The sequence below is a fragment of the Aulonocara sp. 'chitande type north' Nkhata Bay genome, linkage group LG5 (assembly GCF_057382095.1).
Source record: "Aulonocara sp. 'chitande type north' Nkhata Bay isolate Kocher_YH1m ecotype deep benthic linkage group LG5, A_spYH_male_GT1.1, whole genome shotgun sequence".
Classification (NCBI taxonomy): Eukaryota; Metazoa; Chordata; class Actinopteri; order Cichliformes; family Cichlidae; genus Aulonocara; species Aulonocara sp. 'chitande type north' Nkhata Bay.
The window spans coordinates 28,610,279-28,634,834 of record NC_141348.1 but is presented as its reverse complement, the minus strand read 5'-3'; the positions used below and the strand labels follow the sequence as shown (position 1 = coordinate 28,634,834).

The window sequence follows — 24,556 nt, the reverse complement described above, 5'->3', positions numbered from 1 at the left end:
AATGTTTCTGTCAAGTATTTAGCATTTGTAGTCACAGCCAAAAAAAGACATCGTTATTGTAATGCGTGCCTAAAACTCCTTAGATCCATCACAGCTAACTCTGATTTACAAAAGCAGGAGATTCTTCAAGCAAGTCTTAATTAATTAAATTGAGCTTTCAGAGTGCTGGCACTGAAAAATATAACGGCAGCGGATGCATTTGTATGCACAGAAGGTTCACCTTTCAGAAGAATCTAAAACACTCACCATGTATGTGTGCAGTGGGGCATAGCATGTGTTTGTGCACAGGTGTTTTAATACATGTGGAGCATCATCCTCTTACCTCCAGGGCTTTTCTCTTGCTGTTGAGCAGCTTGGAGATGTCCCGTGCCACCCTCTCCACCAAATCCCTGGGGTTGTTTCGCTTGATTTCAAACTGGCTCTTCTTCTCGTTATAAATCTGCAAAAAGAAAACACGGGGAATCAAAGGTCGGGTTATTGGAGACATTTGTTTAATTAAGAGTATCACAGAGGAGCAGGTTGCCCTATTCACAATGTAGCACAGAGAATGGTAAACATTTACTATAGAGCAGGCAGTAAGGAACCTGCCATTATGCCAGTAAGCCTCGGCACTGTAGCAGAATTAAACACAGAACAGAGCCTTAATGGCAAAGCACTTAGCTAGCTGCATCTGGCAGTTAGGCTCAAATTAAATAAACACAAACTCCAGCGGATTCTCACCACTGGGTGAGCACCTTGTATTTCGACTGTGTTAACCCTTTAGGCCTCTAACTCTGAGACAAGCAGAGGTATTCACAACTTGCTGACCAAATATCTGCAGTTCAATCCATTGTGTTAGCTACAGATTAACTTTAATCAATCTAGATGCATAATTTATGATCACTAGAAGATTATGTGAAAAAGGGAATTGTACTTATACTAAATCAGCAATTAGCAATCAATCAAGAACACTTAAAACAGCGACGGACATTGCAAAACACATAGAAAATCAGCTTCGGATGCCACCAGGGAATGGGATGTTTGATAAGGACGGATATCCCGAGGTAGAACTGTGCATACTTGGGCCGCTTAAAGGGACGGTGCTACAGAGATTAGTCTGCTCCCCTGGAAGAATTGTGAAGGCTGACTCAGCAGCCAGAGCTCTCTATAGGATCTGTAGACTACAACAGAGCACCACCCGAGGGATTACCACTTATCCTGCTGCCCTAAGACACCACAAGACCCATTTTCACTCCATAAAACCATTTTGTATAGTTCTTTTGAAGGAAGCCCAAAAAGAAGCCTGTTGTTGTTGTTGAATATGTTAAAGCAATTAGAGTCATGTCAGCCTGAAATGCTGCATTTGCAGGGTGTTTAGCTGGCCTCACTGGTACTACTGACTTCCTCAATCAGTCAATCACATACTGAAAGCTAAGAATCGGTAATAATTTAGTTTATACTAAACTCTTCATAAATAAGGACATATCACCGTGCATGCAAATCAATTATAAAATGAAGGTGCATGTTAAGCTCCACAATACAGAAAATCTGACGGATCTGACGCAGCATGAACACAAGCTGTCATAACTAATTCAGGAGATGCTAAGATGTCTAAAATTAATTAGAAAATTTCCAAATCTTCTTAAAAACAGCAGTCAGCAGGGTGCAGCATTGGGCTCAAGTAGCTGCTTCTTAAATACTCATCATCTTGTTTTTAGAGATTGATTTTTTCCTGTTGTTTTTTCAGCAAGGCTTCAGACTGGTTTAAAATCAAAGGTGGCAGACCATAAAGTCAAGGTTAACGCAACCCCCACCAGATCATCTGATCTCAGTGATCTGTCAGCCCACATCAGCAGATGACTGAACTGAAGCCTTCCTATATTTCTACAGGGAGTGCAGAATTATTAGGCAAGTTGTATTTTTGAGGAATAATTTTATTATTGAACAACAACCATGTTCTCAATGAACCCAAAAAACTCATTAATATCAAAGCTGAATGTTTTTGGAAGTAGTTTTTAGTTTTAGCTATTTTAGGGGGATATCTGAGTGTGCAGGTGACTATTACTGTGCATAATTATTAGGCAACTTAACAAAAAACAAATATACACCCATTTCAATTATTTATTTTTACCAGTGAAACCAATATAACATCTCCACATTCACAAATATACATTTCTGACATTCAAAAACAAAACAAAAACAAATCAGCGACCAATATAGCCACCTTTCTTTGCAAGGACACTCAAAAGCCTGCCATCCATGGATTCTGTCAGTGTTGTGATCTGTTCACCATCAACATTGCGTGCAGCAGCAACCACAGCCTCCCAGACACTGTTCAGAGAGGTGTACTGTTTTCCCTCCTTGTAAATCTCACATTTGATGATGGACCACAGGTTCTCAATGGGGTTCAGATCAGGTGAACAAGGTGGCCATGTCATTAGTTTTTCTTCTTTTATACCCTTTCTTGCCAGCCACGCTGTGGAGTACTTGGACGCGTGTGATGGAGCATTGTCCTGCATGGAAATCATGTTTTTCTTGAAGGATGCAGACTTCTTCCTGTACCACTGCTTGAAGAAGGTGTCTTCCAGAAACTGGCAGTAGGACTGGGAGTTGAGCTTGACTCCATCCTCAACCCGAAAAGGCCCCACAAGCTCATCTTTGATGATACCAGCCCAAACCAGTACTCCACCTCCACCTTGCTGGCGTCTGAGTCGGACTGGAGCTCTCTGCCCTTTACCAATCCAGCCACGGGCCCATCCATCTGGCCCATCAAGACTCACTCTCATTTCATCAGTCCATAAAACCTTAGAAAAACCAGTCTTGAGATAATTCTTGGCCCAGTCTTGACGTTTCAGCTTGTGTGTCTTGTTCAGTGGTGGTCGTCTTTCAGCCTTTCTTACCTTGGCCATGTCTCTGAGTATTGCACACCTTGTGCTTTTGGGCACTCCAGTGATGTTGCAGCTCTGAAATATGGCCAAACTGGTGGCAAGTGGCATCTTGGCAGCTGCACGCTTGACTTTTCTCAGTTCATGGGCAGTTATTTTGCGCCTTGGTTTTTCCACACGCTTCTTGCGACCCTGTTGACTATTTTGAATGAAACGCTTGATTGTTTGATGATCACGCTTCAGAAGCTTTGCAATTTTGAGACTGCTGCATCCCTCTGCAAGATATCTCACTATTTTTGACTTTTCTGAGCCTGTCAAGTCCTTCTTTTGACCCATTTTGCCAAAGGAAAGGCCGTTGCCTAATAATTATGCACACCTGATATAGGGTGTTGATGTCATTAGACCACACCCCTTCTCATTACAGAGATGCACATCACCTAATATGCTTAATTGGTAGTAGGCTTTCGAGCCTATACAGCTTGGAGTAAGACAACATGCATGAAGAGGATGATGTGGACAAAATACTCATTTGCCTAATAATTCTGCACTCCCTGTATTTGACAAATCTCAAATAGGGTGTCCTATTTAAGCTGCCCACAGTTACCGAACATCTACAAACTGCTTCAAAACCCACCAACAGCCCCGCCCCTCTTTTCTATGCTGTGTCTGACAGGCTGTCCTTCGTGCCTCCTCTGTACTGAGTGGTTCCTGCTCTGGCTGCTGCTACTCTGCCTGCTTCCGGTTATGAAGGGCAGAGAGATATGCTCTTCCAGAACAGAGGCCTCTAAATTGCTTCTAATGGAAATACCAATTTTCTTTTGACTAAAGTGCTCCTAAATGAACAGTAGTACTTTTTTTTAATGCATATCTTTTGTACACCAGTCAACCGCAAATGCTGACTATTACAGACTTTCCAGGGGTCCAACCTGCTATTATTGCATTGCCCCTGTGTGGTTGTATACTTTAGAACTGAGAGAAATTTATTAAAATATTGGATCTAATCTAATCACCCAGTATCTGCTGATATCTGGAATAACAGATGCAAAAATTTATGCACATAAACAAAACTAATGTTTTTTGCTCAAAGGTTAAAACTGAACGTTTACAAACCAAACACATATTTATTCAAGACTTGATGAACTTCCGATTTCTTGCTTGAAATTAAAAAAAAAAATCCATTTCTGTTGGATTGATGTGTTGCTGTGGACAATTAGGAAAGGAAATCACAGCCATCCATTTGATCCGTCTCTGTCAAGCTGAAAGCTGGGCAAGCAGCCAGACGCAGTCTCCCTCCACTGGCCCACTGAACATGCAAGCCTGAGAAGCTAAAACCATGCCAGCCGAGCACTCTGTTGAGATTGCCTGATGTTTAAGTTGGCCGCCCTCTCAAGCACCAGGGATCTTGCTTAGTTTCAAACAACACAAAGTGAAATGTGAAGGTGAAATCTTCTTTTGGCACACCACAGAGTCACTCACTGTTCAAGATTATTGTGATACATTGCCCACAATAAAAGTTTGACCACGATACAGCAATTTCGTGATACTAAAAATACTGCAAAATAGCTATACGTAACGCGTCACCATATCTAAACCTGGAGGAGAAAAACCTCCCTATCCGGGTCTCTGTCACAGGTGCAGCAGTGTGATGCTAAATTTATGGTCTATTGGTTGTGTCTGATTTGAAGGTATTTTGCCACAGAGAGACAACAGGGAGGGGTTTTCACCCTATGCAAATATTCTTGTGTGCAGTCCTCCAGAAACACAACAGCCCACACATTTGACCTACAAACAGCGTCTTCAAACATGGGTGACACTGTGCATTGGTCAAATGCTGATTGGTTGAAAGGTGAGCCAGAACAAAGAAAGGAGCAGTCTTCAGAGTGAAGCCTGAAAAAACATCAAGAATAAAAAAAATACAGCATAAGAAGCACAGACAACGGCTGCAGGTGACATGTTTTTGATGTTTTTAATATCTGGTTTTACTTCAGCTCAGCTTGTTATAACGGTCTCTTCTACGGTGGCCCTGAGAGGTCAAATGGACTGCTACTTAACACCAGCAAACAGAAAAACCCTGCAAAAGCACACAAAACAAAACGGAAGTCTTTCTGGGAACATAATAATGTGGCGAACCAGCTGTGGAAGTGACAGAAACCAGAACACGAGGGTTCATCAGTGTTGTCAGGGATTACATGATGAAGGTATTATGTGTTGTAATTGCATGATTCATATAATTTGCAGCTGCAGTCTGTTTGACCTCTTGGAGCTACCGTACTCTTCTCTACATCGGCAAGAACCAAGAACAGAACGAGCAAGAGTGTCCCACAGATGGGTTGTTTGTGACACTGCCCCCTGGTGACAGTAAACAGCTACAACATGTAGACAACAGTCATTAGCAGAGATGCTTAGACATCACTTTTCTCCCCAGTCACCTCTTCCAGCTCTTCGGAGGGACACCGAGTAGCTTCCAAGCCAGCAGAGAGTCTTAATCTTTCCAGCGTGTCCAGGGTTTGCCCTGGGTTGGACATGCCAGAAACACCTCACTTGGGAGGCATCCTCAAAACACCTCCGCTGGCTCCTTTCAATATCGAGGAATACCGAGCTCCACAGCCCAGAGACCATTTGGAGGAAACTCATTTGGTGACATAAATAAAATGTCAATTCAATTAGTTGTTTAAGTTGTCTGCCATTTTATCCTTATGAGTTTTTCTTCTTCTCTGGTTAACTTATATTGACGATCCCCTCATTCGTTTGATAAGGACCACAAGAAAGAGTCATGAATTTGTGAGTCTGGTGAGTTAAGCTGCCGTGGGAATCTTTTTTGAAGAACTTGTTAAGAAATAACAGCATCGGGCACCAGATTTTGATACCATATTGAAAAAGGAAGCTTGGAAAATATCGCCAAACCATTATTTTGTCCCACTCTGAATTCACACACACAGATAAATTACTCATTACCCCTGCTTCAGACCTTTTTTTTCTCCAAGGTGCAAGAAGCCGTTAATGGAATCTTATTAAACCATAAAACAAAAGCGAATTTTTTCCGCTCCATTGACAGACTACAAACCCCTGACTCTTTTAAGTGATGCATTTTTCTAGTCAATTTTAAAACCATGTCAAATTTGGTTTTAAATCAATATTCATTCCCTTAATGTGCGGTAGTACTTTCTGGGTCCGCCTCACCCTGGAAGATTCATGGCAGTCTCGGGGACATTACAAACAGGACTTTCTCTATCCTGATCCTTGAAACAAAACACAAAGAGAGAGATCGATAAAAATTCATAATGCTTAATGTACAAATTCCAAATCACTTTATCCGCCACGACTTATAGTGAGGTCAGTGTTTTTATCGTTCCTCGTTTGCGAATCCTCTTTATCAAAATATAGCTTTGGGGAGGATTTTTACAGGAAAGAGACACTGCTCTAATGCAACTGCCATCATTTAGGGAATTAAAAATCATTCAAATGGACTGCATAATTGTGCAGCGTCTGCTGCTATACTGCTATACTCATCAAACAGACATGTCGGAAAATGCACTCCTTAATTACCTCCTCAAAGCGCAGAGTCGGCTAACCATTAAGAAATTAAGTCAACTATTGTCATTGGTCCAAAATATATGAAAATTGGCTTGTGCAGCAAACATTAGGTTGGTACGTGCAGGTCTAAAATAAAAGCAGAACACCTACTAAAATCTCAAACTACTTGGATTCTGTTGCCCATAATACACGCCGCTGTTTGCCAAGGAAAAACACCTCACAGGGTTAGTGTGTGCTGCACCGCATATTACCATGATCTCTCTTTGTGGTGAAATTTGATCTACTTCACTAAACATTCCCCATAGCGCTGCTGTCTAAATGCATAATAAATTCTATTTTAATAATTAATTATATGTTAAATACATTGAAATTATAAGTTTTTTCCAGCTATTCAAGTTTGTCTGGTTAATGGTAATTATCATTTCATCCATTTGCCCCTTCAAGACCATATTTACATAAGTCTACAGATTAGATGTCAGTTAAATATACCTGTGCTGGCAAGTGCTCTTTCAGTTTAAATGAGCATGACACCGCTGCACTGTATCCACCTACACATCATGTCTCCTTCTCCGGTGACCTATGCCTATTTTTTTTAATCGTGCCCTGCTGTCACATAAGCCCTGCTGGTATCAGTTTCTCTCTACTTTTTTATTATGTTTACCTGATGAAAGGCAAACTTATCTCCATCATCGCTGTACATACACTCATAAAAAACCACAACAAATAAAGGCCGATAGTACTGTAGGGTACTCATCTATCCGACAGGTTGGCCATTACAATCTCCTTCAACAAGCAGATGAGGTTTCTGTTTACTCCGGGAGAGGATTGAGCAGCGCTGTCAGCTAGACTAAGCTCTGGCCGGCCAATGAGAATTGTGCTGGAGGAGTATTGGGTGTAGACTGACAGTGCACGGTAATGCTGGCATGAAGGGCCTGAGGAGCTTTAAATACCCTTTACCTAGAGGTTAGAGATGAGTGACCATCATCGCTGAAGGGCCATAAGTACATCAGCCTGTGTGAAATTATATTTGAGGGCTTTAGAGCTTGACTCGCTCAGGTAATGGGGCAGCTACCGGAGGAAAAAAAACACACAAACGCAGTCGCTGGCAACTCTTCTGAAAATCATATGCAGTGTTTCAGCTGAGGCAAACCACTTCAGGCACTCTGGGCTTGTAAAAATAAATAACAGCAGAAATATTAGAGGTCTGTTCACTTACTGATGTGCTGTGCATCTATAATCCAACTATAGCTATGAAATCCAACTAAGCCTACCAATATGAGTAGTGAATTTAACTGTACTTGATGCACATAATTGGATTTTTGAATATGTTTTGTCTAGTTTCATATAAAATAAATACAAAATAAGTACTTTATTCAGATATAATCAAGAATACTGAATTCAATACTGAATACTGATGCTGGTCAACACTCTCCACTTCAAATACTGCAGTAAAGCCTGTCCATGTTTTCATCTATTTCTATTTTTACACAGTAGCTCTTGCAGTACTTAGACCACTAAATACTAAAGCTAAACTAAAACTAAAAGTCCCCCCTGGAGCTCCAGTTTGGCATATTTACATATATCATGTGGAGAATCCCTTCCCTTCCACTGCAATCAGGATTAATGTGCATAAAAATACAGATTGTTATATAAACTGATTTAAATGGGACAATAATGTGAACATTTGGAAAATATAAGAACAAACTAAGAATCCTTCAGTGCGAATGGAAAGGTGAGCGCTGCATAGCTGCGTAAGGCTGACTCATTGTTTTCGTGGTCACTGTAGTCAGTCTTTTAAGGAAGTAGAATTTTGGTTCAGATGACACTATATCTGAATGGATGCTTACCTGACTGCATTGTCAACTGCCCATAATAAAATACACTTTGCCATGTTACATCATCTGCAGTAATACTGGTATAAATTCTTACGTGATCTAAAACTGTCATATCCCAATATCATTGGTGTAGTTTATGGTCCCTCATCCTTGTCTGGAGCCTGTTTGAGAGCAAGAGACACGTGTCACCTCCCGTGATGACTTAGTATCTAAAAAGGGAGCTCCTTCAACTTCTAAACAACTACAGTGCTATGCAAAATATACAAGAAAACTGTTCCCGCTAAAGGTGGAAACGGCAAACTTGTTTCACCACTGGAGACAAAAGCACACCTTTGAGCACAACCTGACTATGAAGTAGGAGATATGAGCAGCTGGTGATGTAAAGTAAACAAAAGACTCCACCGAGCATCGCTGGAGCACTCACTAGTTGCACTCCATTTGACAGAAACAGCATCAGTGGATAGAAATTACTGATGTGCTTACACGGTGAAAAAGCAGCTGCTTACAGTTCCAAAATATTTTTCAGTTTTACTATTTGACAATATTGTGCAGCTTACGATGAGATCTAAGGTTAAGTTACTTTAACTACTGTTATATTAAAGTATTAAGCAGTTATTTTATATTTTTACTTAATGTTTCCAGAGAAAACACTACTTAGTATACTACTTACATCTGACTTACACTGTGTCACAATAGATTTATTAGAGGAATCCACATTTTTACCTTCTGCAGGACCAAAGCAATTTTTGTGTAAATCAACCCCAGGGGTTTCCAATTCAAGTGATGTTGAATCCCAGGGCTAAAACCCAGGGCTGGTGATGTGGAGTAGGACTCTTTCAATCCAATATATTGTAGGGTACAACTCAAGTAAAAAAAAAAGAAGCTCAAGTAAAGGGTAAGGGTTAAATTGAATTCAGGAAGAGTACTTAAACTAGAGCTGGGCGATAGAACGATAACGATATGTATCGCGATATAACTTTTACTCGATAGAGAAATTAAGCTATCGCGATAGACCTCGCCGCTCTTGTCCTCTTAAAAAAAAAAAAAAAAAAAAAAAAAAAAGGTCGGCCGATCCAAATTCAGTAGCGCAGAGCCGAACCAATCACAGCCGCAGCGTCACGTCGCGTGACTTGTTACGTACAGCACAAGTGCCAAGCCGCACATGTGTTTGTTTGGGAAGCAGCCAGCGGGTAATGGAGCCAGCGCGTAATGGAGGAAATGAGTGTGCCGACTAGAAAAATCAACCGAGCGTGACCGAAGAGAAAACAGATGATGGTTCCAACGCCGGAGAGATTGTCGAACGGAAGAGCCAAAGAAGTTCCGTAGTGTGAAGGTATTTCGGCTATTTCAAGTCTGACAAAAAACAGAGTAGCGCCCACTGTAAATTGTGCCGAAAGCAAGTCTGGAAATACAATAAACTGGTGCATGCGTCACACTGTGCGCCACGTTATTGTTTCGGTGAAATGAATTTCTACAATACTGTTACTGTTAATTCTACTCTCTGCAGTGTTTAAATGCTTACATATACACACAGTTACTGTCCGTCCACACATACGACTCGGTTCTGCTTCTATGCCCCAGCTTTGTTTACTTTTTCCCACCGAGGCTTCTAGACTTCTGATTGGCCAACATTTCTGCACGGTTAGGAATCTAGCGCCACCTGCTGCTTTGGCATGTTCATAGCAGCGTTTTCCTTCATTTCTGCCTTTACGTGTGGACGGGATTATTTTTTAAAACGAAAACAGAAAATCTCAGTTTTCAAAAACACCCATGTACGTGTGGACGTAGCCTCAGTCTCTGACTGGAAGCGCTAATTCGTCATTCGGCTTTTGTCAGACTAAAGTAACTGTTAAAACTGTTTGAAAAGCTCAGCTATACAACAAGGAGAGATTGAGAATTTCCTTTTAGTTCTCAGTTTATTTGATATTGACAAAAGTTAGTCAGTTTTGTCTGTTCTTCTGTAAAACAAACTAAGATTTATTTTTAGAATTAATACTTTATTTCTAAGTGGAATTGACAATTTAGTCTGTTTCATTTGTTCTATTTTGAAACTTAAACGCTTTAGCGGCTGCCTTTTGTGTAGTTTGCAATATTTGCCTTTATTTAGCTGAAAAAGTCTCATGTTCCTTAAGTACATCTACCCTGTTGAACTTATTATGGGAAATAAATATTTAAAAAGAAGCTGCTGATTATTTCACATTTTACTTGTGAGCAACGGCACATTTAAATCTTACAAATATAGTTATTTGGCTTATATCGTGATAGATATCGTTATCGCCTGAAATGAAAAAAACATATCGTGATATGAAAAAATCTCATATCGCCCAGCTCTAACTTAAACTTATTTATTTCCCCCCACTATATAGGGCAGCTTCTGCAGTTCACATCACCACAATATAAAGGCAACAAATACAAATCATTTTATGCATTTATAGACACGAAAGTAGGCCGATGATTGATGTCCCCCCCCCCCCACTGAAAGATTAGAGGCATGGTTAAGTCCCATTTATAATACACAGACATGACAGCTCTGAGCAGCATTTTACAGTATAAAAATTACAATCAAAACAGACAAGATGTGGATGTGACTGTTAAGCGGTGCCCGTCCTTTTTTTGTAAAGAGGAATGATAATTCACGTACTGGAAAATGTGGAGCAAATTAGCAGCGTTAATCAGTTATGCTGTTGGCTGGAATCTGTGACGCTTAGACAGCTTTCTGTGCAGGCCTGTCATTCTCACAGGAAAAGAGGAGAGGTGGCTCTCCAGAGCGCCTCTGACAGCCAGTCAAACCTTCTGCCGCTAACGCTCACACAGGATACGACAGTATCTCTGCCAATCGCCACCAATATGCTTTCACTGGCAGTCGGGACATTCAAGTTCTGAAAAATTGCACACACAGCGAGAGATACAAATGTGCTTGTCTGCAAACTCACACCCTCTGTGCAGCGTCGCACATACTCACATTCTCATCATTAGCCCTGATGACTGGTTTCAATGTGCCAAGCCCTAAGTGTCACTGTAAACACGCAGATGGAAAGACAGAGGGTGACAAGACTTCAAAAAAAAAAAAGACTGTTAAAAAGTGGTATGCAGATTCAGCTGGCTTCAAATTTTCATCAAAGCAGTCCACCGCTCTGCAAGTCAATTTCCATACTATTTTTTTTTTAAATTGTTAATGCTGCATAACATTTCAGTACCGACTCATGTTATCACACAAACCTTGAATATTTCAAAATGTTCCTCCTGTCATCAACAGAGCAGAGGAAAGGCAAAACAGTGAAAATGATAAAAAAATGAAAACCATTTCTCTCTGCCTCTGACACTTTTTATAAAGACTTGTTTGTTGACTTTTTTTTTTTTGCTATGTTTGCCGGTAGCACTGATGTTCCTCAGCAGTGCTGATGTTATTGTGCCTTCGCCTGTGTCTAAAGGAGAGGACTGCTTATCTCTCTGTGAAGTCAGCCACAATAGGCCACGTCTGGCTGCGGCGACGCAGAAGTTGACAGAGACTGATGCCACATCATTAAGGAATATTAGTGGGTTCTGTCGAGCAGACCGGGCTTCCAGAGGCCCCAGGAAGAGTTCAATAAGAAAGAACACATAGGGAGCAGCGGGCCCTCAGAGGAGCTCGATAAGACACAACACACCAGAAAGCTCTTACAGTTCAATAGGACTCTGAGAGTCCAGTCAGATGCAGAAAAAAGCAGACCCTAACTGCTACTGTTAAGTTAGTAACACAAGGAGGTTTTCTATCCCTTTGAGACAGAGGAGGAAAAGAAATGGACAACACGCACCCAATTAATCTGTCGCCTGCTTTGATGACATATACTTTACTCCTATGTCCCTCTTTGCTCCTGTATACCAGGGCAGGCACCGCATCACGCAAACAGATCAGAATGTAGCACACCAGGAAGATGGTTCATACATCTGTATGAGCCAAAAACAATACTGAAGCTTTATGTTTTGCTGTTGAATTTTCTTTGAATTTCTGCAGTTTTCATTCAGTGAATGCACATGGACGGCCAGATCACAGCTGAGCAGCCATGACCAAACATGGCAGGTCTGTCAGCTTTTGAATTTCTGCACATAAAGCAGCATAAGGCTGAGAGAAACATTTTTTTGGTGTAGGGCCGTGCTGATGGATGATGACCTTGGAGACCAGAGATCTGAGTGATTGTCAATAGCTTGAGAATCAAGGCGATTTTAGCTCGCTTTCAGAATAATCCATCAAATCAATATCAGCATTAACAATTCATGTTCGGTTAAATATGCCTCGCTATTGTGTAACGTAAGCATCTTTGCATAAAACTGACACACAAGTTTAGGTCGCACCTTTGCCCCATTTGAAATCAAGGTGCGTGCCTGCTAATTTGATTTTAAATTTGTGCTTAAGGTAACTGTGTTTGCAGGGATACTACTTTATGTCCCCCTTAACAACTTTTCATGTCAGCAAAAGACTCACAGCCTATGTGTGGAGGAGTACCACTCTGTACCTGTGTGGGCACAGTGGAGGAGAGACAGACGCCTACTCACATACATCAACATTACATGTCCTCAGGACTATGGACTGGTGTTTTTTTACTCATTCGAGTACCTTACACTACATCCACAGCTACCTTCTTCACACATGTTGATCATATGTTTCTTTTATGCACTCAGGCTTAAAAAAACACTAAAGTCATCTCCTCTGTGGCCAAATGATAAGTAGCACTTATATAGCAGCATTCGACTCCATTTTGAGCGCTCAAATCAGTTTCTACAACAAGTCTCATCCCCCAGTCACACACACATTAATCGCTGCTTTTCACACACACTCACACACTAATAGGTGCCCTGGGAGCAACACGAGGTTCAGTATCATGCCCAAGATCTACTGATCCACCTGTAGACAACCTGCTCTACCACCTGACCCCCAGCCATTCCCAAAATTAAAGCTTATTTAAGGTGGCCTTATGGCCTAAAAATAACAACATCCTCTGGATTAAAAAATATAGGGACTATCCAGTGCAGTTAAATTGCAGTTCCTACGGTGCCTGTACGTGGCATGGCTAAACTGCAAATCTGTAAAGACTCCATTAATACTAAATGCTAAGATGCCATTCACTCCATGCTTTACAGGAGAGGCTTTGCTGACCCATCATAATAATGTCCAACCACACTGCAGACTACAACATGCATCTGTAGTCAGAGTCAGCACACTGAGCTGGCCCCTCTAACATCTACAGCATACAAGAAAAAAGGAACTAAGCAAGAATTGAAAAATATTCCACTTTTCAAAACTACAGCAACCAGCTCTGTGAAAGGTTGTGTATTGTTTTTTTTAAAAAGAGGTAAACACCCCCCCACCCAAATCTGTTTAAAATGTCAGTGTCTTTACCAACAATTACGTCGTAGAGAAGTTTCTCAAAGCAGTGGTGGGGGCATGCATATGAATGTTTGGTTAATGTCATTCCCCAAATTTAAGTGTACTTGTTTCATTTCAGCTTAGTGAAAGTGTCTGTGTACTGCATTTTGATGTCATTTATGGTCGCACAAGTTCCCCTCCCCTCGCTTTAGATGTGTGTTGGGGAGGGCGGAGCTGAGCAGACGCCACAAAATCTAATAGCTCTCCGACTTCAATCAAACTCAATTTTCACTTTTATAGAAGGCAAAATCACGGAAGCTGCATAAACTGCTCCTCTGGCTATCCTTGTCAGTGCTGGGAAGGCTGTGTGTGTGTGTGTGTGTGTGTGTGTGTGTGTGTGTGTGTGTGTGTGTGTGTGTGTGTGTGTGTGTGTGTGTGTGTGTCCTCCTGCGTAAACTGAAAATTGAAAACGAGCCCACATTTTTGTTTCAAAACTAGAATATCATTTTGTCATTTATTTGTTGTCTTTATACTTTTTTCATTAAAACATTGAAGGCAATAATTTGCAAATCATTGCTTCCTGTTTTTATTTACTCTTTACGCATCGTGCCAATTTGGTCGTGAGCGGGTTTGCGGGGCTTGTTTAAAAGCGGCTTTAGAAATGTTGGCGAAAAAACAGCTGCTCTACACATGAAATGCTTTCAAAGAATATTAAAATAGTGACAGAGGTGCAAATGAGCCTGGGTCAGCCACAAAGTGTCACAGCCAGATATTGTTGGGCATTGAGTAGAGGCGGGGGGGAAAAGAAAGAAAAATAAACATCTGAGTACAGCCTCAGAGGCAATCCAGGGTGCCTGTCCCAACACAAAGTAAATCAGAGCAGACTCCATCCGGGCACCCATCATGTGAGAGTAAGGCTGGGCTAAATATTTACATAAACCCCATGGGGAGAGTTTGAAACCGGAGCAAGAAAGAAACAGAAGGATGAAATCCGGCAGAGGGGGATTGGGGGTAAGGGTGTGTTGGCTTCTGTAACATTATCAGAGGGATTGTCATCCAGTGATACAAACAGGTTTAAACAAAGGGAAACAACATTTGCATACACACAACCAAAGCCACACACACGTGAACAAACAGCCCACAGAGACAGGACTTTGCATACGCTTAGCCTCGCTTAATCTCCGTGCTGACATAGCCTATTCACCTGCAGGTACGGTCTCATACAAATCTCATCAGACTATTTAAATTCGCCATCTTTCCCCACATTTTAGTTGGACGTGCAGTGATAGTGATCGAACAGAGCTTACTCGTGTCACATTTTACAAGATACGGAGGTCCCCAAAGTGTTTGCACTTGTAGTGATGTAAAAATCTGGGTCATAATTTACTCAACATTATAGCTCAACCATCCCGGAATAAAACACCCTTTACAAGAAGTGTCGCACAACTTAACTAATTCAAAAAAAGAGAAAAAAGAAGATTTTAAAAATGACTCTTTTAAAAAACAATGCATGCCAATACTGCATGTGGGGATGTGAGGGGACGTTCGCTATGCTGAACCGCAAATCTGACCAACTGGACAGATGGAGCCCACAGCAATCTTTTAACTGCCAGGTTTAGTATGAATTCATTAATTAGCCCTGTCAACACAACCAAAGGGTCATGCAGAAGTGGTGTGTGATCCCAGAATTGTTCGCTGAAAACCAGCCAGCCGGTTAGCAAATATCGGACTGAGGGATTCATAGTAAGTGACTTGTTGGAGCGGGGAAGGACGAAGGTAAATGTGGGGCAGCCTCACCCCTGCTCCTCTCCTCCCTTCCATCCTGCCTCAGTCAGGGTATTTGTCTTTTAGACAGAGATAAACTGCAGCCTTTTTATTAACTTGCTGATGGTAGGGAATTGTTTTTTCCATCCACTAGCTTTTCTCAAATAGACAGCAGCAAAAATATCCTCCCTATAATTCTTCCATCGCCCATTTCTCTTATTTTCTTGACTTCCTCAGCCCCCTCCCCATCAACACCCCCTATTCAATAGTTTATGCGGCACTAAAACTGCCTGCATATTGTCACAGTAATGTCTCTGTCAGGGCCTGCTGTATATCACACATACAATCATCCAAATTTCATCTCCCATCCCATCGCATTAACTCACAGCAGCAGCAAAGTAACATGTGATCAGTGTCAGCCTGTGCGAGAGCATGTGTGAGCATGTACCTTATTGGGTGGCATACGTGCTTCATTTTGTGTGTGACTCTAGATGTTGCGGTATATATATGTTGGTTTAATTAGCGTTTGAGTGGCTGTGTTTTCACTGTGTGTGTGTTTGAATGGCCACGGCGGTCCTCTTGATGAGGAGACAGAGCCCCAGGGGGCTTCTCTTTCTGTATTGTCTCCTCCACTTCCTCCTCATTTGACTAATTACTGCGCAACTTCCACGCCACTGATGAAGCCTGGCAGCTGTCCATCAGTCTGTTAGGTTGACTTGTTTTAAACCATTGATACGAAGGGTTAGCAGGAAAATGTACTTTGACAGGAACTAGACTTCTCTCAGCATGACTTTCAGCACATCCACAAATACTATAGCAAAGATAGCAGCTTTGGTTCATTATGTTTTTAAATATCCAATGTCCAATTGCATTATTTTTGGTTTGCAGTTCACTGCTCATGCTAATGTTCTTAGGTAATCTGTGACACAAAATATAGGCACTGCTGCTTTTACACGCAATCTGTCTGTTTCTGTCCGTTAGCTCATATCTATACAGCATCTGTTACACCGAAGCCTAATCTGTCCTACGCTGCATAAACTGCTCCTCCGGTCTCTGACCATCTCTGCCAAGCTTTAGTGTTAGATTTTAACCTGGAGTGACTATCCGTTTCCACCGCGCTGGACTATACGTATTAAAAAAATACTACCTTCCTGGCAGCGTTACTGCTTTTGTCAGCTCTTTAAATAAGACGAGTTAACCTAAATCTCCACTGTTAAGTTCTCCCTTGTAAAACATGAGTAAATATGAGATGAATAATGAGCTAAGAGTAAGCAACTTGCACAGCCAGAAACAGCCAAGCATGGATCAGCTATAATTTGGAGATAAGGCTTCATAGAGGTATTAGAGCAGCAGAGGTCAATGAGGAGCTATTATATAATTCAAATGGCTTAAAAGATGCACAGCAGTGGAATTCAGTACTCGTTATCATAAAATACAGATGATATGTCACACAGAGTAACCTTGCAAAAGAAAAAAAAATCTGCATCTTAGTAATGTTTATTACTGAGTCATTTTTTATTATGATTTTAGTCTGATTTCAAAATAAATGTTCGTTTTTAAGAGCTTTTGGGAATAGTTGCAAGGATGCAGGGTTCTCTTTTAGCCTTCAGCAGCTGATGTCTCAGCTGACACATGCATATGCATCTTATGGGGAACTAGAGGTTGCAGCTTTTAAATTGCTACAGTTAATGTACATCTGCAAGCTGCTTTGCAACTCTCCTCTTACACCTGAATTACATTTATGAACCTTTTTTCAAATCAACTTGATTACAACCCAAAACGCATTAGCATGTGGAGCAATTTAGGGTTCTCCGTTTTCCTCGAGAACGCTGAAAGATGTAGGCGGGAACAGTAAGGAAATTGCACCAGCAGCCTTACAATTAACAGGCGACCCAGTTAACCACCTGAAATACATCTGCCTAATCCTAGCAGCAATCTGGCACATTTCATCTTGCATTTCATCTTGTTTTAAAGCTTTTACCACGAACAAATGGAATTATCCCATCCATCTGTTGTTGTGCTCTGAGAAAAATATATTTTTGGCAAAATCTGAGGATTAATGTTTTATGCAGTGAACTTCTTGATTTAAGCTAGGGGACTCAACATGTTTTTGTCATTGGATGAAAAGAAAATCCTTAATAAGCTTTCAGCATATTGTTGGTTTTCTGAAAGGTAACGGAAACTCCTTTTTACCCTTTTAGCCTTAAAAATCTGACATAACAATAATAAAAAAAAAAAAAAATCAAGTTCAGGCCAGGAAATGGGCCAAGCATAGGTCAGACTAAATCAGAGTAATATAAAGAAGAATAAAGAATAAAAATCCACACTGGAATCAAGATGGCTTAAGGAGACGACTCTAACCTCACTGAGCAGCGTTTGAAAACCCCTGGTAGCCAAAAATCAGGATTGACTTACTTTCACTGAATATGAGCCGCAGCGTATGCAAGTCCTTACCTGGTGGGAGGAGCTTAAAAGACCTTGCCATTTCTAGATTTCTGCCTACTGAAGCTTAAAACACATCTCTTGATGCTGCCTTTAAATTAGCTACCAAATTTAAATCAAATGGTTGGTGAGTTAAGTTTAGCTTTTGACTCTGCAGGCCCGGCGCCTACCTGAGTGACAGCCGCTATGACAGCCATTTTATTCTGGCCAACTTATCTGTCTTACCACAGGCAGAAGAGAGCAGAGAGGGAGAAATCCAAAGACAATTTAAACTCACAGTGCCGATTACATTTCAAACCTCCCAGACTGAATATTTAACCCTCTTGCCTTTCGATAAGTGATAGGGGGATTTTCACTGACTCAGGAACTCAATTTAACCTCCCCTCTGAGAGACATGGCTGCAGAAACGTCCTATAGGCTTGCCCTTGGTGACGGCCAAACCTCTTCCTCCCTCCTTCCCGCTGTGTGACGCTAACAGTGGCTGTCTGCTGGGCCTGATAGAGAGTGGCTCCATGCTAAGTCATTACACACGGAGCACAGCCTAATTACACACAGACGGCCCCATGTAACCTGCCAACAGGGTTACTGCTCTTAGAAGTGACTGCATTAAGCATACGGCGACGCAAACCCTTGTGGAGAGATAAGGGACGGCTGGGATGTCTTCGGGTGGAGGTGGGGTTGGGGGCCCTTAACAACCCTCCATATCTAACCCGCAGAGATGTCAGAGTCGCATCCAGCCCCGTTCGCTCCCTCAGCAACTCGCAGCCCTAACAGCCCTAACAGGTTTGCAGTGACACACTAAACTGGACAAGCTCTCAGCGGAAGGCAGATAGTTCTCCATATTGAACATCACAGGGCCACTTTTACAGCATGCCAATTCCTGCCAAACTGGCTGTTTCCATGGAAACGTAGCACTTAATGACCGATAACAGAGAACGACCTGGGAAAAAAGGGAGTTGAGAGCAAGCGAGAAAGAGAAAGCCACTGACAGAGAGAGATGGCGAGAGAAAGACGGAGATCTTGTGGAACAAAAGAAGCAATTTAGTATCGGAGGACAGCGTGAAGCCTGATTATGTCGTCAGTGTAAATGATCATTAATTTCCTTCTGTCCAGCTGGGCCAGATTAATGCCTACCCATTCTGCAGGGTAGAAAGAGAGCCTGGGCTTAACCATTTCATGGGACACCCCTACGACAGCAAGCGTGGCCTGAAAAAGAGCTGTGGCTTGACCACACCGGCACCTATAACTGGATATACGTGGATAGTGGATACTGTCACTCTGTCAGTTTGCCTATTGTTTTGAATTTTTCATTAGTCTGGCAATGAAAACCAACCATCACCACAAAGTAAAACCAGAAAATAAATAATAATAATAATTAATGAGCTGGAAACTGTTTCATCAAATGCAGCAGTTCCTTGCATTGTCGTTTTTGTGAACTCTACTTCAGCTTTAAATATTTAGCTTAACCCAAATCCAGTTCTTTATCATTTCCATTCTCTTAATCTGCAATGTGCCCGAACCAGCAATTTATCTAAGAGCAGAAAAAAAAGATGAGATTCTGCATTTTCCACTACAAATCTGATCCAATCCATAATATTTTTCCATGTTGTTTTGAAGCTGGCCCCTAGTGGTTATTCCCATTAAAACAATGGTTTCAATTTGCTATATTGCAGCATGCATGAGGAATTAGGACCTCCAGTGCATGACTAAACTGATAACCAGAGAGCTTCTGTGTTAAATGAACCATTATTATAATATTCTGTGCATTTTTACACTAACTGAAAATATTAGCCTGATTAATTTAGAATATATAAACCTAATCCTACAGCTGTCATTAGCTATGAGGCCTGTAGTGATGACCTGTTAGTGTGACATTAATATGTAAATATTTGACACAACACTGACAGGTCAGATGTAAAATCTCACACGTGAGCACCAATCACATCACACTCACTCTCACACACACACACACACACATACACACACACACCATGCACCTTAATGTCTCTCTGCACAGCTTAGTCGGTGGTTTCCACATAACTGGATCTGATCCCTCTCAACAGAAGCAGCACACTGTTTGGCTGCTGAAAGCCCACACTTTCCCTCCTCTTTGCATGAGCTGATCTGATTATTCATAAAGCAAGCAATTACACATCCATTAAAATTGCAAATACAAAATCCAGGATTGGCAAAAGTTTCACGTGAATTAGGTTAGTTTCCGAAAACATCCGCAACCTGTGAGACAAAACGCATTCAAAAATAATTGTTGACTGAAATCCTATTAAAAATTTAGACCCTCAGAACCTGAAGACAAAACTGTGGCCACAAACTAAAAAGCTTTAAACGTCTCCATTCTTGAGTAAGTGTGCCTCCAAAGACACTGCCAATCTCGTATGAACAAACTGTAGTGTTTCCTCTGTTAAAAGCCAGTAGTCAACTAAAAGCTGGCTCTCCAATAATGGCACAGGGTGTGGTCAAGAGCCTGGTAATGGACCTGTAAGCTGTTTGCCAACCACGATTAAATCGTAAAAATAGGTACTAATTGCCTGGCACCAAACCGGTGAAACAGGGATGGTACTAGATTCCTGGCATTATGTAAAGTGTATACTGCATGTAATGCACTGTGCATTTCTACTACCTTAATAATGCATTCAGGAATATGACAACACTGTTTCCAATACTTCTTGTTCTTTCTTTACTTTTAATTCATTTACTGTGATACGCTTTGCTTTTCCCTGTCTTTTATCCCATTAGGCTGCTACTTGCCATCTAATGTTCACAATAAAAGTAGTGAGTAGTGACCACTGAAATACTACAGACCTTTAATTTGACAGTTACAGGAAGCACTGAGTTTGTACTAACAGCATAACAAACCACCTTTAACAGAGAAAACTAGGGCAGATCCTAAAATAACGCTTTATGAAAAAGATAATCGCTCAAGTCCCTGCTATGAAAGAAAAACGACTTAATATCAGCAATTATATACGAGCCTGCTTCAAATACAGGCCCATTACTTTTTCCAGGCAGGGTGACGTTACGTCGTCACGTAAAACATTGTTACTGTGTTTCTTCCAGAGACGGCTGGCAAAGATACAGGTTTCTTAGGTTCTTTCCAAAAAGACAACTGGTTGTAACTGATTACATTATGCAATGTGTGTGTGTGTGTGTGTGCGTGTGTGTGTGTGTGTGTGTGTGTGTGTGTGTGCGTACTTTGTTGGTTGTCTACCTGTTTTATGAAGTGTGTAATTGAGCTTTCAGTGTCCTGAATGTAAATGTTTAATAATAGTCTCATTCCAGCCTTTTCTTCATTCTTTCAGCCAAATGTGATGCTACATTTTACAAAGGCGTCTTTTTTTCACTGACTTTACATTACTTTGAGTTCTTACTGTGGCTTTACATAGTAGATTTTTGTTATTTGTAATCATCAAAGTCAACTTCCTTGTTAATTCCTATATGCTGTAATTACAGGGTTTACACAGGAAAATGAAATGTCATCTCTCTCTGACCCACAGGGTGCAACGAGAATGAATCAAAAAAATAAATGAAATTAAATCGAGAGCTACGAGATGTGAGATAAATAAGAATTACATAAGATTTATATTAAAACCTACAAATAATGTTTGCTCTTTAGATATAAAAATATGAGCTATAGGAGGTTTCTTAAAGGTTTATACAGCATTAAAGTTCTTTGTATAAACATATGAAGTATACATTAATTATTAAAATGAATCAATAAAAAACCTATAATGTGTAACTGTCCATCTTTATCTATAGTTTCACATGTACAATCACAGTATACTAATGCGTTATTGCTGAAAATATAGAACAAATGATTAAATATACAAGACAGAAACAAAACTAGTACTGATTAATTAAAACAACTGTACAATGAATACAGTGAACTTGAATGCTTACTCAGGGACAGGCACGACTAATAGTATCTGGCAAACCCTTTTTTTGGGAAACACACATAAGAGCTTTTAGCTTTTAGCTTCCTTGTGTTATCCTGAAAATTCTGACTCCAAACCATTTTTTGGAGCCAACGCTGCTTGCCATATTCCTTCCGAAGGAAACTCAATTTTGACAATTTAGAACAACAAATTCAGAGAGTCAGAGAGACGGCTTCAATTCCCCCGAAGTTGCGTGGCCCAAACGGAGACAACATTCAAGAAAGAGCTGTCGATCAGCATTTGTACAAAGCGTGTGACTGTGCAACGTTCAATGCCTTGAACACGAGGGCTGCTCTTTGAAAGGCTCTACAAACACACTATTAAAACAGAGATCAATGCAGGGCCTTCCTTACTATGTTATCATACGACACAGACACGCATGCTGGGTCCTAACGACTGCTTAGTACTCCTAAAAACCAAACAAAAACACATTTAACACAACCTTTCAGGATCAAGGCTAAGACCCTGAGTAATGAGCATGCGGTCTGTAACTGTGCCGCTCCTTTTATTTCACAGCTAAACACTGCTAAAGGGTTTGACTCACAAAAACATTTTTCACAAAACTAAGTGCAGAGAATTATTCCCAATGTCAAAATAATCCAAAATAATCCAGGTTGCCTTAAAATAAACCTTAATTTCAGCCTAAAAATGATCAGTTTTGAAAGTCACAATCTATTTTCTTTCTCACTCATAGCATCAAAATGAATATCTCTGGGACAGAATATATCATGGTTTGTTATCGTAAAGATTATTTATAAGGATGAGCCTTGGTTCTCGCTATGTCATCTATATTACATGATAAACTGCAGCTAAATGTCTGATTTCCTGCAGCAAGGCACAGAGCTGTGGAGATATACTGAAGAAAGATGTCACTGTTTCATCATTTATGTCTCATATGTATGCTCGAGTGTTTGTGTGTGGCAGAAATATTTGATGCAGAGCGACTGTGAACCAGCCTGACTGATGGCTGAAAAGAATGATCCTCTTTAGAGCCAGAAAGTTTACGCTTTGGTGCACAAATTTGAAAAGCTACAGTACAAAGGAAAATGTTTCATAAAATGCTCATTCTTCAAGCTGTAAGTTTCAATTTCCACTTTAGTGGCTCTGTCATTGTGGAGTCTTTAAGTCTGTGAAGAAAAAGGCGAGCAGAGTCTGACCAAGACTGTGTGGTTTCCTTTTATATGAGTTATCTGAGTATTATAAGCAGAATGTGGCATTTTTAAATCTCTAGTTCGACGATAACTTGTGGAGATACTTTTACCTGCACAACAATCATATAAAGTCTCTTTTACATAAATTGACTTATTTATTGTAACCATTATTTAGTTTGATGTTTCAGCTTAGTTTGGTTTATAAATGATCCCCTTCAGTCCATTGCATTAATCATGATCCATATTGATGATTGATTGGCCAATGTGGTGGGGCGTGGTCTGCGGTGCCGTGCAGGGAGGGCGGACGCACCTGCACGGCATCCTTAATCACGCCCGCCTAGTTAAAAACACGAGGACTCAGGGGTTGGTGGGTGTTGTAGTGTGACAAATATTGAATAAAATGGCTCAAACCTATGATCCCTGGACCCGCCGTGTCTCATTCACACCACAGCCAATTAATCATTTGTTTAGATACTGTAGCACAACGAAGAGTAGCAGGGAGAGGAAGGAGAGAGGAAGGTCTGTTTGAGCCAAACCCGGACTGCTGCATTTGGCTCTTGTGGCATATACACCTTCTGGTGCCTCCAGTTACTAGTTTTGTCTTAAATTGTCACTGATTAAAGTCACAAGCAATAACACCATTTCCAAAAACTCCAACACGTGCAACGTTAATAACACTCTTTTCAGGGTTAAATTAAACTAAACTATTGAGGTACGGTCACTATTTCTGCCTTTCTGTTCTACTTCAGTTGGACATATTAGAAATGACTTAGCTGCTCGATATTCTTTACTTATCTATTTTAGAAAGCCTGATGGTGAACTCAACTATTGTGTTCCTAAACCCCTACCACTCCATACCATAGTACCATTTTCAAATTCAAATGAATGTATTTGTGGAGTAATTATTACAGCAATCCATGCATTTTCTGCTTATCCAGTTCAGTTTGGCTGAACATACAGTGAGAGGCAGGCGACACCACAGTGAGACAGACAACCTCTCATACTTTCACTTACAGTAAGTTTACAATCACCAGTTAACCTAGTTAACCGAACATACATGTCTTTGGACTGCAAAGGAAAACAATCTAACTACACACAGGCAGCTGGTTCACTCAAACCCATGACGACATAAAGTTTTGCAAAATCACACACTGCATAAATACATCTTAACCCTTTAAGACCTACCATAGAACCAAGTCCTCCAGGGCTTATATCATATTTTTACATGTTGTAGTGCCATTTTTTGGAGCATTTCAAGTTGATATACATCAATACAACCATTATAGCCCAAATTTTAATAATATGTATGCATTAAGTTTATAGTAATTACATAAATTGCAAAAAAGTGCAATAAACTACAAAAAAATTGAAAATCGTTTTTGTTTTTTTAACATATATTTCTAGTTAGAGAAATTTAAGAGGCTTATCCCTCAAAACTGTAAATACAAAAAGGTTGCACAAAATAGTTTCCCACCACAGGAAATTTATTTTAAGTGTCTTCATAGTTTTATTTTTGAAATACACCAATTTTTATATACTGCAGGAAAAACGAAAATAAATATTATACTGCAAATTTGCAAAAAAAAAAACAGCACATGCATCAAAATAAACTATTTCCAGCAGTGCAATTTTTGTTCTATGCATTCCAGAAATGACACAGAAAGTCATAAAG

The 24,556-nt window shown here is 40.6% G+C and overlaps 1 protein-coding gene across 3 annotated transcripts in view; it reads right to left on the bottom strand.

Annotated features, from left to right (window-relative positions):
- Positions 1-24,556, bottom strand: part of cacna2d2a (calcium channel, voltage-dependent, alpha 2/delta subunit 2a) — a 183,748-nt gene that overhangs the window by 126,237 nt on the left and 32,955 nt on the right. For all 3 annotated transcript variants that reach the window (XM_086292772.1, XM_086292773.1, XM_086292774.1), the window contains exon 3: positions 323-439. In XM_086292772.1, coding sequence (XP_086148898.1) covers positions 323-439 — 117 coding nt within the window. The remainder of the gene's footprint in view (positions 1-322; positions 440-24,556) is intronic.